The following is a 14,586-nucleotide window of genomic DNA, read 5'->3' as shown; positions in this document are numbered from 1 at the left end:
AGGAAACCGCATGCCACGTGTCCCCTATAATATAAATTAATTATTTTTTGTTATGATTTGACTCAGACCTCCAAATACTCAGACAAAATAACCATATAGACATAGCAAAGCTTTACATACGGTTGGGTTCATGTATGCTAAATTAAGTTAAAAAAGGCACAAAATATCCCATTATGCATCAGTAATAGATCTTGGGAACACGCATAGCACTGTTTTCCTCTTAAACACAATTTTGTTGTGATGTAATGCAAATGTAAGAAGTGCAGTTGTTAGTAAATAGGCCGAGCACAGAAGCTAAAGGACAAGCAATGATCTTTTGGCTGACTGCGCTCTGCGTTGTCCTTCTATAGAGGCTTATAGAAGGTTTACTCACACTGAGCATGCGCCATGTGCATTCTGGACGAATGAAACACTAGATCACATCTCACTGTTCACCAGATGAGAATATAATACTGAAACTAAAACAATGATGTCTGAACACTGCTGAAGTGCTCTAGTGTTTGCATGAGAGCTCCTGTAGGGGGCAGCACATGATAACTTTTCTGAGCAATGGAACAAACATATTATTGGATGAGAGAATGGTTGATGTTGTGTTATGGTTTAAATGTCAATACCTTTGTGTCTCGTAAATCAGGAAAATGAATGTATAGAGTCGGTCATCACAAATTTTTATCAGACTCCTATCTATAATCTATAATCCAACAGCACACATACAGTTGAAAGAAAAGGTATGTGAACCCTTTGGGCTTACTTGGATTTCTTCATAAATTGGTCATAAAATGTGTTCTGATCTTCATCTAAGTCACAACAATAGAGAAACACAGTCTGCTTAAACTAATACCGCACAAACATTATACGTTTTCATGTTTTTATTGAACACAACATGTAAACATTCATAGTGCAGGGTGGAAAAAGTATGTGAAACCCTAGGCTAATGACTTCTCCAAGAGCTAATTGGAGCCAGGAGTCAGCCAACCTGGGGTCCAATCAATGTGGTGAGATTGGATGTGTTGATTAAAGCTGGCCTGTCCAATAGAAAACACACACCAGTTTTAAGTTTGCTGTTCTGAAGAAGCGTTGTCTGATGTGAACCATGCCTCGCACAAAAGAGCTCTCAGAAGACCTACGATCAAGAATTGTTGACTTACATAAAGCTGGAAAGGGCTAAAAAAGTATATCTAAAAGCCTTGATTTCCATGTGTCCACGGTAAAACAGATTGTCTACAAATGGAGAAAGTTCAGCACTGTTGCTACACTCCCTAGGCGTGGTCGTCCTGTAAAGATGACTGCAAGAGCACAGCGCAGAATGCTCAATGAGGTGAAGAAGAATCTTAGAGTGTCAGCTAAACACTTACAGAAATCTTATCTACAATAAGGAAAACATTCAACAAGAATGGACTTCATGGGAGGACACCACGGAGGAAGCCACTGCTGTCCAAAAAAAACATTGCAGCACTTTTGAAGTTTGCAAAAGAGCACCTGGATGTTCCACAGCACTACTGGCAAAACATTCTGTGGACAGATGAAACCAAAATTGAGTTGTTTGGAAAGAACACACAAGGCTATGTGTGGAGAACAAAAGGCACAGCACACCAACATCAAAACCTCATCCCAACTGTGAAATATGGTGGAGGGGGCATCATGGTTTGGGGCTGCTTTGCTGCCTCAGACCCTGGACGGATTACTGTCATCGATGGAAAAATGAATTCCAAAGTTTATCAAGACATTTTCCAGGAAAATTTAAGACCATCTGTCCGCCAACTGAAGCTTAACAGAGGATGGACGATGCAACAGGACAACGACCCAAAGCATAGAAGTAAATCAACAACAGAATGGCTTCAACAGAAGAAAATACGCCTTCTGGAGTGGCCCAGTCAGAGTCCTGACCTCAACCCGATTGAGATGCTGTGGCATGACCTCAAGAGAGCGATTCACACCAGACATCCCAAGAATATTGCTGAACTGAAACACTTTTGTAAAGAGGAATGTTCCAAAATTTCTCCTGACCGTTGTGCAGGTCTGATCTGCAACTATAGGAAACGTTTGGTTGAGGTTATTGCTGCCAAAGGAGGGTCAACCAGTTATTAAACCCAAAGGTTCACATACTTTTTCCACCCTGCACTATGAATGTTTACATGTTGTGTTCAATAAAAACATGAAAACGTATAATGTTTATGCGGTATTAGTTTAAGCAGACTGTGTTTCTCTATTGTTGTGACTTAGATGAAGATCAGAACACATTTTATGACCAATTTATGAAGAAATCCAAGTAAGCCCAAAGGGTTCACATACTTTTTCTTTCAACTGTACAGTATTAAACAAAAGGTAACATGCCATCTGTTAAAGATTTTGTCTATACCATGCATCATTTACAGAGGAGGGTTCATGAACTGATTGTTTAGATCTGAATAAATTTGAAACCTTCCAATAGAAGTGACGTTGGACACACTACAGTCGTATTATGTGTAATTGGTTATACAACCATTCCCCAGATGACCGAGCAATATTGCACATGAATAATTGTTGATGTATTTTCTTTTAATGGCGCCTATGCTTTTTGATTGTCATCATGCGTTAAAACCCTGCTGTTCTAGATGGATATTAACCACGTGAGGTCATTCATACCGGCCATCTCCACATTGAATTAGCATGTGTAATCTTCAGTAATGCATTGGCATTACACCATCACACAGGGCTGAATGAGAGAGAACTGTTAACTGCACTGGCAGAATGTCGTTACGTGTTATTTTACCATGGTCTGTTTGAATACTGGATTCTGATTGGCTGGAAGGTGTGCATTTAAAGCTTTTAACACACTGATTACATATAAAATCAACTGACAAAATAACCCTCATTTACACCTATTTGATCTAAAATGACACAGTTAACATCAATAAAAGCTTTAATTTGGCAAATAACATTGGTATTAGCAGGATAATCCACGCGCCGGGTGGTTCTTCGCCTCCACGTCGTCAGTGGCGGAGCTAGAGTTTAATTTATGGGGTGGCAAGGGGGTGGCCAAGGCAATTTCAGGGGGTCCACAGACCACTGCAGAAAATGTGTGTGTAACCCTGACCTGAGACATATGTACAGTATACAAAACAGCTGCACAATTTAATGGCATTAATTTAATTCTGAATGTATTTGGATTAAATACATTATAAAATATAAATAATGAAAATGTTGAAAAAATAGTTTAACCATGATAACTTGCTTAATTTAAACAGGAGCAAAGCAGCACCAGAGTGATGTGGATCAGAGCATCTTACATGTTTGATAAAACATATACTCATTCTATGGGACTGCAAGATTATAACAAAATCATTGCTGCGGATTATTGCCCCTTGATGTTTCTTGATCTAGATTATTACTTTCAGATAGTATTATATTGTTCATGATTAGAAGCTACAAAACAAGATGAGAAGCGTTTATGAATTATTGAATTGCTGTTTTATTGCTGTTTTAATTCTCTAAATCTAAGGAACATAAACATCAGTTATTCAAACGGGAAATATATAGAAAACAAACAAAGAACATTAAGCATCATAAAGCCAACTGCCTTGCTATACATTATCCCGCTTATTACATGGCTACCTACCAAATAAATAAATCATTTGACACAACATATTGATTTAAAAGGGAGTTTATTGATTTAAAAACTATTTATATTGCTTCCGCTAAAGAAAATAGTCCGTTCGGTCTCTACGGTTAGAATCCTGCATCCATGGCAACGCTCTGTTTTTCATGACAACGGTCTGTTATACTAAGATTAGTGCTGCATTACACGTGCCAATATGAATAAGCGTGATTGAATGTCTGTGATTGTTGCTGAACATTTGCCAACGACATGTTTTAAGCATATTCACGCAGGCGTGACAGTATTAGTCAGTCAGTTTCACGACTAGTAATACTCATGAAGTATTAATGCTAAGCACTAAAGTGCAACGTCTCCCTTACCGATAAAACACTACTTCGTTTAATTTAATACCAATAAAAGCCGTACATACCAGCAAAATGCTCTTCATCTATCCCGTGTGCTGTCGGCGTTGTTTTGGAGCCGTTTGGAGCACGTCACGAAAGTGCTGCGTGTCAGCTTAACCAATGAAAAGTGTAGCAGCAACAAGCACGCTGCGGCTTCACGCTTGTGCGTGCTGCGTAAGGATGCATTTTCGTCCGCTGGGAGATTTGGGAAATGTTCGTAAATATAACAGTCTAATGTTTTCAGCGGGGTGGCAACAGGGGTGACAAGGACTTCGTCTGGGGTGGCATTTGCCACCCCAACTAGCCCTCTGGCTCCGCCACTGCACGTCGTGCATTAAAGCTAGCCGTGGATTATCCCTTACTTAAACTGTATTGTATTTAAAGGTAAATGTAAAAGAAAGTAATATGCTGTATCCTGGGATGTAAGGATGTCATTCGTAAAGCTAGTGTTCACAGTAATAGGGATCTTGGAAAAAATGTTTTAAGAGTCCATGATATACACAAAAATATAACAAAGTTAATATAAAAATATGACCAAGCATCTAACAAAACTCAAAATTAAAACCAAAGTAGGCACTCACTTACTTACGATGTTTGTGTCTTTATCTTTGTGTTTTTGTCTGTGCTTTTTGTGCATCATACTGGCGTTTGCAAGAAACAGTATTGAGAAGTGGAAGGGAATGAAGGCAGAAGTTAAAAATGAATAGGTTCAACTACACTACAACTAACATAAATAAGGTCAAAAGTAAGCTCAAGGTTATTTTTAGAAGATACACGATGCAAATACAAAAGAATGAATGCAACATGATACAAATATGAAAGAACAAAGAAAATTCATCATTACAAACACATAAACACATTATCATATGAGCCCCTCAATGATCAGAAGTGAAAAGAAAGCGTTGTGAAAGGAAGTGTGATGTGAACAAAGACATCCACAGTTCAGATCTAAATACAGTAAACTTAAGGATCTGCCACAAACACTATTTCAACCCATATTGTATGTTAGGGAGGGAGACAAAAGAAACTTGTTTAAAAAAATGTATAGTTGGAAATGCTGTAGTTCCCTACTTTAAGACAGAATGTGGAAAGAAATAAAGAGAGCACATTAGTGACCGAGATGCTTTCTGTGGGGTTTCGCTGAAGAAAAATAACAGAATAAGGAGGGTTGTTATAGTAGGAAGCAAAAGAGAGTGAGAGTGAGATGTTGGAGGTGTAATTACAGGTTTTGAGGGCGGCTGATAAACCCTCATTATCACTGTCATGAAGAAACCAACACCACACTGCCAGATACAGACCCTATATCCAGAACATCATCATCACGCCCCGCATCAACGGCTCTGTATTCTTCATACTGCTATAGTATGTGCTTCCATTAATAGATCTTTGCAAATGTTTGACAGAGTTGATAAAGTTGCTATTGCAGAAGAATGCCACTCGGAAATAAAAAAAGCTTTAAGTCAATTGCATGTGCAGAAAACAATTCAGTAAGCTACCTTCTGAAGTGGGCACATGCTGAGGTTCGTTTATTCATGTCGCTTGCAGTGGTTCAATTTTTTTTATATTTAGGTCTTCTTTAAGCAAGATGTGATGAAGCACTTGACATATAATAAAGGGGATCGGTTCTGAGGGTGTCTGTTTGAATGGAAAGCCGAAATACAGACTAGACCAGCCTGTCTGAAATTCTAAAGCACACTCAAGTTCACTTAAAGGGATACTTCTCCCATAGATAAAATACAATAAAATTCTGTTATTAAATGCTTATAACCAAACAGATTTTGAACCCCATAGTACCCCATAGTGAGATTTTTACTCCCATAGTAGGAAAAAACAATGGTAGTCAAAAGTGCCCCAGAAATGTTTGCTGTTATACATTCTTCAAAATGTCTTCTTTTGTGTTCAACAGAACACATTTTTCCTACTGTGGGAGTCAATGGAGAGCATTATCTGTTTGGTTATAAGCATACTTCCAAATATCTTTCTCTGTATTCATCAGAACAAAGGAAAAAATAAAATAAAATGGAAATAGGAAAACATGTGTATCGTGGCTTATTGGAGATATGCACTTGGATCTTTCCATCTGAGGATCTTGATCGGTGTCCTACTGTTTTTCTCCAGCAGGTCAAACCCGGCTCACATTCGTTCTGCACGTCCTCTCATGTCCACTAAGGCCTCACCGTGTTACAGCACATTTTATATTGTGTGTAGAGTACATCAGCAGAGACTTTAGTGCCAGACGTTGTTTGTCGGTGTGTCTGATCATTGACCAACTTTCATCACTCTTGTAGAAAGCAATGCTGGGTCCAGGGAAGAAGGTCAGCAGTCCCGCCGATCATCGGCGCTTCAGTTTGCCATCTGGAAACATGGACAGAGTTCAACTTAGTGACTTTCATTTCTTGGCTCTTCTCGGGAAAGGCAGTTTTGGAAAGGTTAGTCACTGAAGATCTCATGGCACACGACAACATTTATGTTTGATTCAGCACCACCCATGTGAAACAGAAACATGTTAATGAGAAATTCATGAGCGATAAAACAGTCAGCTGCCCTGCTGAAAGATTATTAGTGGGAATTTCTGTCCCACCAGAAATGTGAAATGAGACTGCTGACAGCCAGACTGTTATGTTTACCATCAATTTGTGCTTAAGGTGCGTGCCAGAAGCACATAGGCACCTTGATCAGAGCAGCATAAATGCGATGAAGGTGTTTACATGCCTTCTTATTGCGATTAAAACTAACATATATATGTTACTTCGATTATGCGAACAGCAATTAAGAGCTTAATTGCATTATTTAAATCAAATAATTGCGTTTACATGAGCTAAAGTGTAATCGCAGTATTGCCAAAATCCTATTATAATCGCATTATGAGGGTGCATGTAAACATGGTAAATGTCAGCTCAAGTTTGCAATCCAAAGTCAATATTATTAAAGATCTCAATATGAACCCCTCTACCATCTCGCTTATTTAACACCTCCAAACTACATAGATTTCATAGATTTTAAACATAAGAAATTTAACAATCCTAAGCAATTATGTGAGAAATATCTGAGACTGAGTTGATGCTTAAATGAAGTGAAGCTCCCTGAGCTATGAAAGAGCAACCTGTGAGCAATACCATTGTCCCCTTGGTTTCACAGATTTATGTTTACAATCTTGGTAAAATGAGTTCTTCCTTTTTCTCAAGGTGATGTTGGCTGAGATGAAGTCGACAGAGGATCTTTACGCCATTAAAATTCTGAAGAAGGATGTGGTGATTCAGGATGATGATGTAGAGTGTACGATGGTGGAGAAGAGAGTGTTGGCCCAGAGAGAAAAGCCTCCTTTCCTCACCCAACTGCACTCCTGCTTTCAGACTGTGGTGAGAAGAGAAATAATATCTGCTCAATTTGTCATTGCCAGGCTGTTAAAAGACCAGTAAAGAGAAGTGTGTAATGTGTATCCAGAGCTGGTGTAAACACTGGTGTTATATGCGGGAGTTGACTTACGTCAGGTTGAGGAAGCTCCTTCAGGAGTCACTGTAGGGCACGTCCCACTATAGACATCCTACTTATAAATATTTGAGCCATCCTAGCGTACTTTCACTAAATATTTATGAGGCTGCATGCAGACCACCCTCATGTCCACTTGCATTACACAGAATGCATCTTAAAAACAAAACTACTACAGTACATAGCCTTTCATTATTGTTGACATGAGATGCATTTTTATGGGATTACAGGGATACTTTACCCAAAAACTAAAGTCTGTCATCATTTACTCACCTTCGAGTTGATCTAAATCTGTATAATTGTCTTTGTTCTAATGAACACAGAGAAATATATTTAGAAGAATGCTTATGACCTGACAGATTTAGCCCACATTGACTCCCATAGTAGGACAGAATACAATGGGAGTCAAAAGTGCCCCACAACTGTTTGCTGTCCTACATTCTTCAAAATATTTTCTGTTGTGTTCAACAGAACAAAAATTTACAAAGTATTTTTTCCTACTATGGAAGTGAATAGGGGCAATATCTGTCTGGTTATAAGCATTCATCCACCAGACGCGATTTCTTTAAGACTGCAAGGGAAGCTCAGCTTCCCCTATAATTGTCAAAAAATGAATGGTCAAATATATGTACTATTATGTTAACATTTTATTGACTAAAAATGCGTTAAACACGTTCATCTCGAACGAAAACAATTTCGTTCAGAATCAGCTACTTAGGTCGGCTGACTCGATTTCCTTCTCATTCATTCCCGTAGCGTACAGTGCATTACTCTGTTGAAGCCCAGCGTCCATTGACTTCAATGGGGCTGCTTTAAACAGTTTTTTCAGTGCTTAGAAACAAAACGGTCATTGGATAATGCTGCGATTATGTCCCGCCCACGGACGCTCAGCGTCTCTGGGATGAATGGAGGAGTGGGCTGGCCCGGACTCCGAGCGTCTGTGTGATGATTGGAGGGTCTGTCATCTCTTTTTAATCCACTTTTATGTCCCAAAACGCTCGTTTTATGGGGTCGACAGCTTATAAAAACGTATTTCTTGTTTTTTTTAGCTTGTTTGCTATACACATTGTCACATATCAGCTTTTAGACATTTTTTATTTATTTTTATAAATCATAAATGACAAGGAGGCGGCAGCTTCTTGCAATGCAAAGAGACGGTTGGTGTGGGCGTGGTCTTCAGATTATGACACGTATCACTCTGGGTCTCCATTTCCAACTCAGTCCCATTGCGGATTTTGCATGTGTAGTCGAAAGACAAACTGCTGCAACCTTCATCGTATATTTCACACAATTTCACACCACATTCATTGTTTCAGTTTAACATAATTCCCACATTTCCTCCCGTTGAGTTAAATATATATATATATATATATATATATTAGATTGTTTGTTCATTAATTCATATAGTCTGAACTAGCCAGCTAGCAAACTGCACACGATGGCAGACAGTGCTAATATTGTCGACCTGATTTTGGCAAAGCCATTAGAAAGTCTTCCTTACGAGGAGAAACTTAGAATTAAACAGCAGGGCAGATCAACACCTAAGATTGATTTAGTGCAAAAGATAGGGAAAAGTAACAGGTCTTTTCAGCTCTCCTGGTATGACAAAGTTAGCTGGCTGACTGGAAGTGCTGTGAAAAAGAAAATGTACTGCTGGCCATGTCTCTTGACATGGGTTACAGAGCATTTTCTTGAAAAGGGCAGAATTTACATATAAATAAATGGACAATTTTTATGATTTAGGCCGAAAATGAGCTTCCCCTCTTTAAAAGATCAGCAGCCGCCACTGTCATCCACATATACTTCTCTGTGTTCATCAGAACAAAGACATTTATACATATTTGGAACAACTCGAAGTTGAGTAAATCATGACAGAACTTTCATTTTTGGGTGAAGTATCCCTTAAATGAAAGCCATTTAGTTAAAAAATGTTTAAATCAATGAATTTGCAACAGGTGTATGTATCTTTACGAGCCAAACATCTTGGACTTTAATTTGACAAAATTGGATTGTTGACACTTTGTGTGTAGACATCAATATGTGACCATTACACAGTGTCTTGTCTGCTCTGAGATCAGTCTGTGGATTTATTTCAGCGTGAGGACAGGGCTGCGGTGCTTTAATGTCTGTGATGCCTGCACGTGATATTTATCTCATCTGTCTTTTGTCAGGATCGGCTGTATTTTGTAATGGAATACATTAACGGTGGAGACCTGATGTATCACATCCAGCAAGTGGGCAAGTTTAAGGAGCCACAAGCCGTGTAAGACCTGACACATGCCACATACTGCTCAGATATACCTCACTTGTGTTTTATAAACTTGTGCATTATTCACCAGGTTATTTTTTGTGCTTTTAAGATGTTTGGTGTCCTATTAACTTCAACAAAGTCTTTTCTCATCTGTGTTTGAATGAGCTTGAATTGGTACAATGAGATTTTAGTGCGGGTATAGCGTTTCAGAAAATGGAAAAGCTATCGACAAAATGTGCTGCTTTTTGTTTCTTGTCGCTTCCACAACTAGTTAGGACATGATGTTATGATGAAGCCATTAGAAAAGACAGTTCCCTTTCTGTCGGTCTCTCGACGTTGTGTCGAGAACGACAGATGGGGTTCGCCCTTGAGAACCAATCAACTCTGACTACTATAGAAAAGGCCAATGAAATTTGGCGAATGCAATTTGCATGCCGGGCTCCGCCCCCGGAAATCCGGTATAAAAGGAGGCCGGCGTGCAGCATTCACTTACCTTTTGTTCTTCAGAGCCATCGCTCATGAGTACAACTCAGGATTCAATCCTCTACAACTACACGCTGGTGCTACGACGTGTTACAGCGGATCGTCCCTTTCTGCAGCGACCTTCCCCTGGGCGTCTCGGCGGTTCCGGAGGTGTTAGAGATTTTTTCTAAAAGTCCTTTTCAGGACTGACTGAGCATTCTCCAGCGCGGCATGTCCCGCTGTTCTCTTGGGTGCGGCACCCTCATCGAGGAGGGGGATGGACACGATCGCTGCATTAGGTGTCTGGGCGTCCAGCACACTGAAGCAGCGTTCGTTGACACATCTGCCTGCACTGCGGGCAGATTGTCATTCAGAAGTTGCGGTCACGGGTGGCTGTCTTCCTACGGGAACCAGCCACCATTTCGTCTGCTACCCGGGCTGTGACATCTGTGGCTACGGCCCCGATGACCACCCACGTTAGCAGCGTTAGTGATACGGGGAACTCTGCGAACGTAAACCCGCCAGCCAAGTGCTCACGGGCCGATCGCACCCCGATTCGCTCTTCTGAACGTTCCCCAACCGGCGGTGGCATACCGTCCGGATCCTCACGCACACACTCGGAAACGATGTGTGACGTAGATGAGATGTCGCTCGCAGCATCGGAGGGAGACTGGCATCCGACTCTGCCGAATCCAAACTCCACCCCCAGCGGTCGAGTTCAGGAGGAAGCAGAAGTGATGTCATCCGTGCTAACCCGGGGATGCGTGGTTCCCGAGGTCGGTGCGCGGTGCAAACCGCGCCCACCCCGGGTGCCATGTTTTTCCCGGAGGTGCATGAGGAGCTGTGTAAAACTTGGAACGCTCCTCTCACGGACCGTTCCAGTGAAACCAGCTCCGGCTCCCTTACTTCCCTCGATGGTGAGGCAGCCAAGGACTGCGTCGAGATCCCCCGGGTGGAACGTCCGCCTGCGGTGCACCTGTGCCGCGGACGGCTACCACCTGGGGGGGGATCGACCACTCCTACCGTCCAAAGCACGTAAGACTTTGGCATCACTGGTGTCGAAGGCTTGCAATGTTGCGGGCCAGGCTGCCTCCTCTCTCTATGCCTTGGCCATCCTGCAGGTCCGCCAGGCCAGGGCGTTGAGAGGGCTCCACGAGGGTAAGGCCGACCCGGGTATAATGCAGGATCTCCGTGCCGCCGCTGACAGCGCTCTACGGGCGACTAAGGCGGCGGCACGGGCCCTGGGTCGGACGATGTCCACGGTAGTGGTCCAGGAGAGACACCCCCGGCTATACCTTGTGCAGAAGAGTGACAGCAAGGAAGTCCGCTTTCTTGATGCACTCATCTCGCAGGGTGGGTTGTTGGTAACACCGTCGAGGACTGCGCTCAGCAGTTTTTTGACGGCGAAGCAGACAGTGGCAATTAACCACATTTTTTTCACGCCGCGACTCGGCCGCCTACAGGCCTCCGAGATCTCACGTGACGTCTGCTTCCCTGCAACCCAGGACCCTTTCGACATCGGCTCCGGTTCCTGTGCCGCCACAGGCGGCACCCCGGAAGCAGAGGTCGAGGGGGAAACCTCCACCCCGTCAGCAACCTCCTCGCGAGAAGGGACACTGACGGGAAGACCCCAGGGAGAACAACATCGGGCCCGAACCTTCACAGCCACGGCTCTGATCGGTCGGTACGGGACGACTCCTGCCTCGTCACCAAAGCCGGGCTCTTGTTAGGGCTTGGCGCCCACTTACTCACTGAGTTTTCTGTTCTCCCCGGGTTTACTTGCAGCCGATCGCACACTCCACTGGACTGTGCTCGGCGAACCGACCTCACACCCTGGCGAGGCGTGAGGTCGTACACATATACGACAGCCGTCACCACTCTCAAACCGACAGTGCGTGCCGTTGTCCCGCCAGGCAGGTAAGCAGGCGGAGCAAAAACCTTCCCTCCGGGGACTCCCCGCGACATGGTTAGCTCCGCCAGCCGACGAACCACCCCCCGTGGGAATGATGAAGCAGACCGTCCCCTTGGTCACCCTGTCACAGTCCCTGGGAGCTCGAGAGCTGCCCACACTGTCTCGCTGGCTAATGAGGGCGGTCCGTCTTGGTTACTCGATCCAGTTCGCCAGAGACTCACCCAAGTTTCGGGGCATCATCTCTCCCTCTGTCAGAGGCAGGGACGCCTCCGTACTTCGGGTAGAGGTCACCACCCTTCTGGCAAAACAGGCATCGAGTTCGTCCCTCAAAACCAAGATGTTCAGTGGGTCACCACCCGCACTTCATCGTTCCCAAGAAAGACGGCGGGTTGCCCCCAAAGGCTGCGTACCCTGAACAGAGCACCTTTACAAGCTGCCATTCAGGGTGCTCACACAGAGGCGCGTCCTGACATCTATGAGGTGTCAGGATTGGTTCGTGGCAATCGACCTGAAGGACGCTTACTTTCATGTCTCGATCCTCCTCGACACCGACCGTTCCCACGGTTCGCGTGCGAGAGGCGGGCATATCAGTACAGAGTCCTCCCTTTCGGTCTGTCCCTGACCGCCCTTTCTCCCTGAGAGGAGGAAGGCGAGCGGGTACTAAACTATCTCAGCGACTGGCCTATCTTGGCACACTCGCGAGATCTGTTATGTACACAAAGGGACCTGGTGCTCCGGCACCTAGGTCGATTGGGACTCCAGGTCAACCAAGAGAGGGGCAAGCTCTCCCCAGTGCAGAGCATCCTCTTTCTCGGTATGGAACTCAGCTCTGTCACCATGTCGGCACACCTGTCCGCAGTTGTGCCCAACCAGTGTTGAACTGTCTGAAATGAACATTTTAGGCAGACAGCGGTCCCCCTGAAACAATTCAGAGGCTCCTGGGACACATGGCGTCCTCGCGGGTTAATACCCCTCGAGTTGATGCACATGACACCGCTCCAACATTGGTTTCAGAGTCGAGTTCCGAGGAGAGCGTGGCACACCGGCAGCAGGCGCATGGTGATGCCGCCCTGCTGCCGACGCACCATAACCCCTAGTCTTTATTACTTTTTCGACGGACTCAGGTCCCTCTGAGCAGGTTATGAGGCAGGTCGTGGTGACGACTGAAGTCTCCCTGCAGGGGTGCGGTGTAGTGTGCAACGGGCATGCAGGTGGGGTGTTGGACGAACCCCCGCCTGCGCTGGCATATCAATTGCCAAGAGTTGTGGGCTATGCTACTTGCACTGAGCAGGCTACGGCCTCTCGTGCGAGACATGCACGTGCTGTTCCGAGGACAGCACTATAGCTGTAGCGAATACAGATCGTCAGGGTGGCGTTCGCACACAGCAGCTAAACACAACTTGCTCGACGCCTCCTCCGGTGGAGTCAACAGGTGACTCGTTCCCTGCAGGCCACACACCCCGGGCAAACTGAACTAGACAGCCGACGTGCTTTCTCGCCAGTTTATGCCTCGTGGAGAGTGGCGACTCCACCCCCGTGCAGTCCAGCTCATTTGGAGGCTGTTCGGGTAGGCCCAGGTAAAACCTGTTCACCTCCCGTAACACCACCATTTGCCCGCTTGATAGTCCCTGCCCTCGGCACGGATATCCTTGCGCACAGCTGGCCGCGGGATGGGCGGAAGCACACCTTCCCCCCCCCAGGAGCCTTCTTGTACAGACTCTGTGCAAGGTCAGGGAGCAGGAGCACCAAGTGTTATTGGTTACACCACACCGGTCTAACCGCACTTGGCCTCAGAGCCGATGCTCTGGACAGCGACTCCCCCTGAACCATTCCCCTGACAGAGGACCTGCTCTCTCAGGGGAAGGACACGTTCTGGCATCCCAGATCAGACCTCTGGAACACCCATGTCTGGTCTCTAGACGGGACGAGAAGATCCTAAGATGGCTACTCCCCCTATACGGCTGAGACCATCACCCAGGCTAGGGCCCCATCTACTAGGCGGTTACACGCCTCTAGACGGTGCCTCTTCTCGTCCTGGTGTCTTTCTCAACGAGAAAGACCCACTGAGGTGCTTGATCAGGATTGTGTTCCCCTCCTCACGAGACTGGAGACTAACATCTCCCTTCCACACTGAAAGTGTATGTAGTCGCTATTGCCACTCATCACGACTCAGTCGGTGGAAAGTTTCTAGGGCAACACGACCTGGTCACCAGGTTCCTAAGCAGCGAGAGGGCGGAATCCGCCTCATCTCCGCTCCATACCCTCTTGGGACCCTAAGTGGTCCTGGGGAGCCTCAGGGCCCCCCAAAGAGCCCCTCGGAGGTTCCGATCTTCCTCATAGAGTAAGACGGCCCTCCTGACGGCGCTCACTTCTTTCAAGAGGGTAGGGGACCACCGAGCATCCTCCGTGTCCCTGGATTGCCTTAAACTCGGCCCTGGAAACTCTCACGTTATCTTGAGACCCAGGCCCGGATGCGTGCCCAAGAAGTTCC

The 14,586-nt window shown here is 44.9% G+C and overlaps 1 protein-coding gene across 2 annotated transcripts in view; it reads left to right on the top strand.

Annotated features, from left to right (window-relative positions):
• The window catches only part of prkcab (protein kinase C, alpha, b), a 161,658-nt gene that overhangs the window by 129,046 nt on the left and 18,026 nt on the right, over positions 1–14,586 (top strand). For both annotated transcript variants that reach the window (XM_056753966.1, XM_056753967.1), the window contains 3 exons: positions 6,270–6,410; positions 7,167–7,340; positions 9,642–9,733. In XM_056753966.1, coding sequence (XP_056609944.1) covers positions 6,270–6,410; positions 7,167–7,340; positions 9,642–9,733 — 407 coding nt within the window. The remainder of the gene's footprint in view (positions 1–6,269; positions 6,411–7,166; positions 7,341–9,641; positions 9,734–14,586) is intronic.

The sequence above is a fragment of the Triplophysa dalaica genome, chromosome 7 (genome assembly GCF_015846415.1).
Source record: "Triplophysa dalaica isolate WHDGS20190420 chromosome 7, ASM1584641v1, whole genome shotgun sequence".
Lineage (NCBI taxonomy): Eukaryota > Metazoa > Chordata > Actinopteri > Cypriniformes > Nemacheilidae > Triplophysa > Triplophysa dalaica.
The sequence above is the reverse complement of the archived record's forward strand: the minus strand, read 5'-3'. Positions and strand labels throughout refer to the sequence as shown.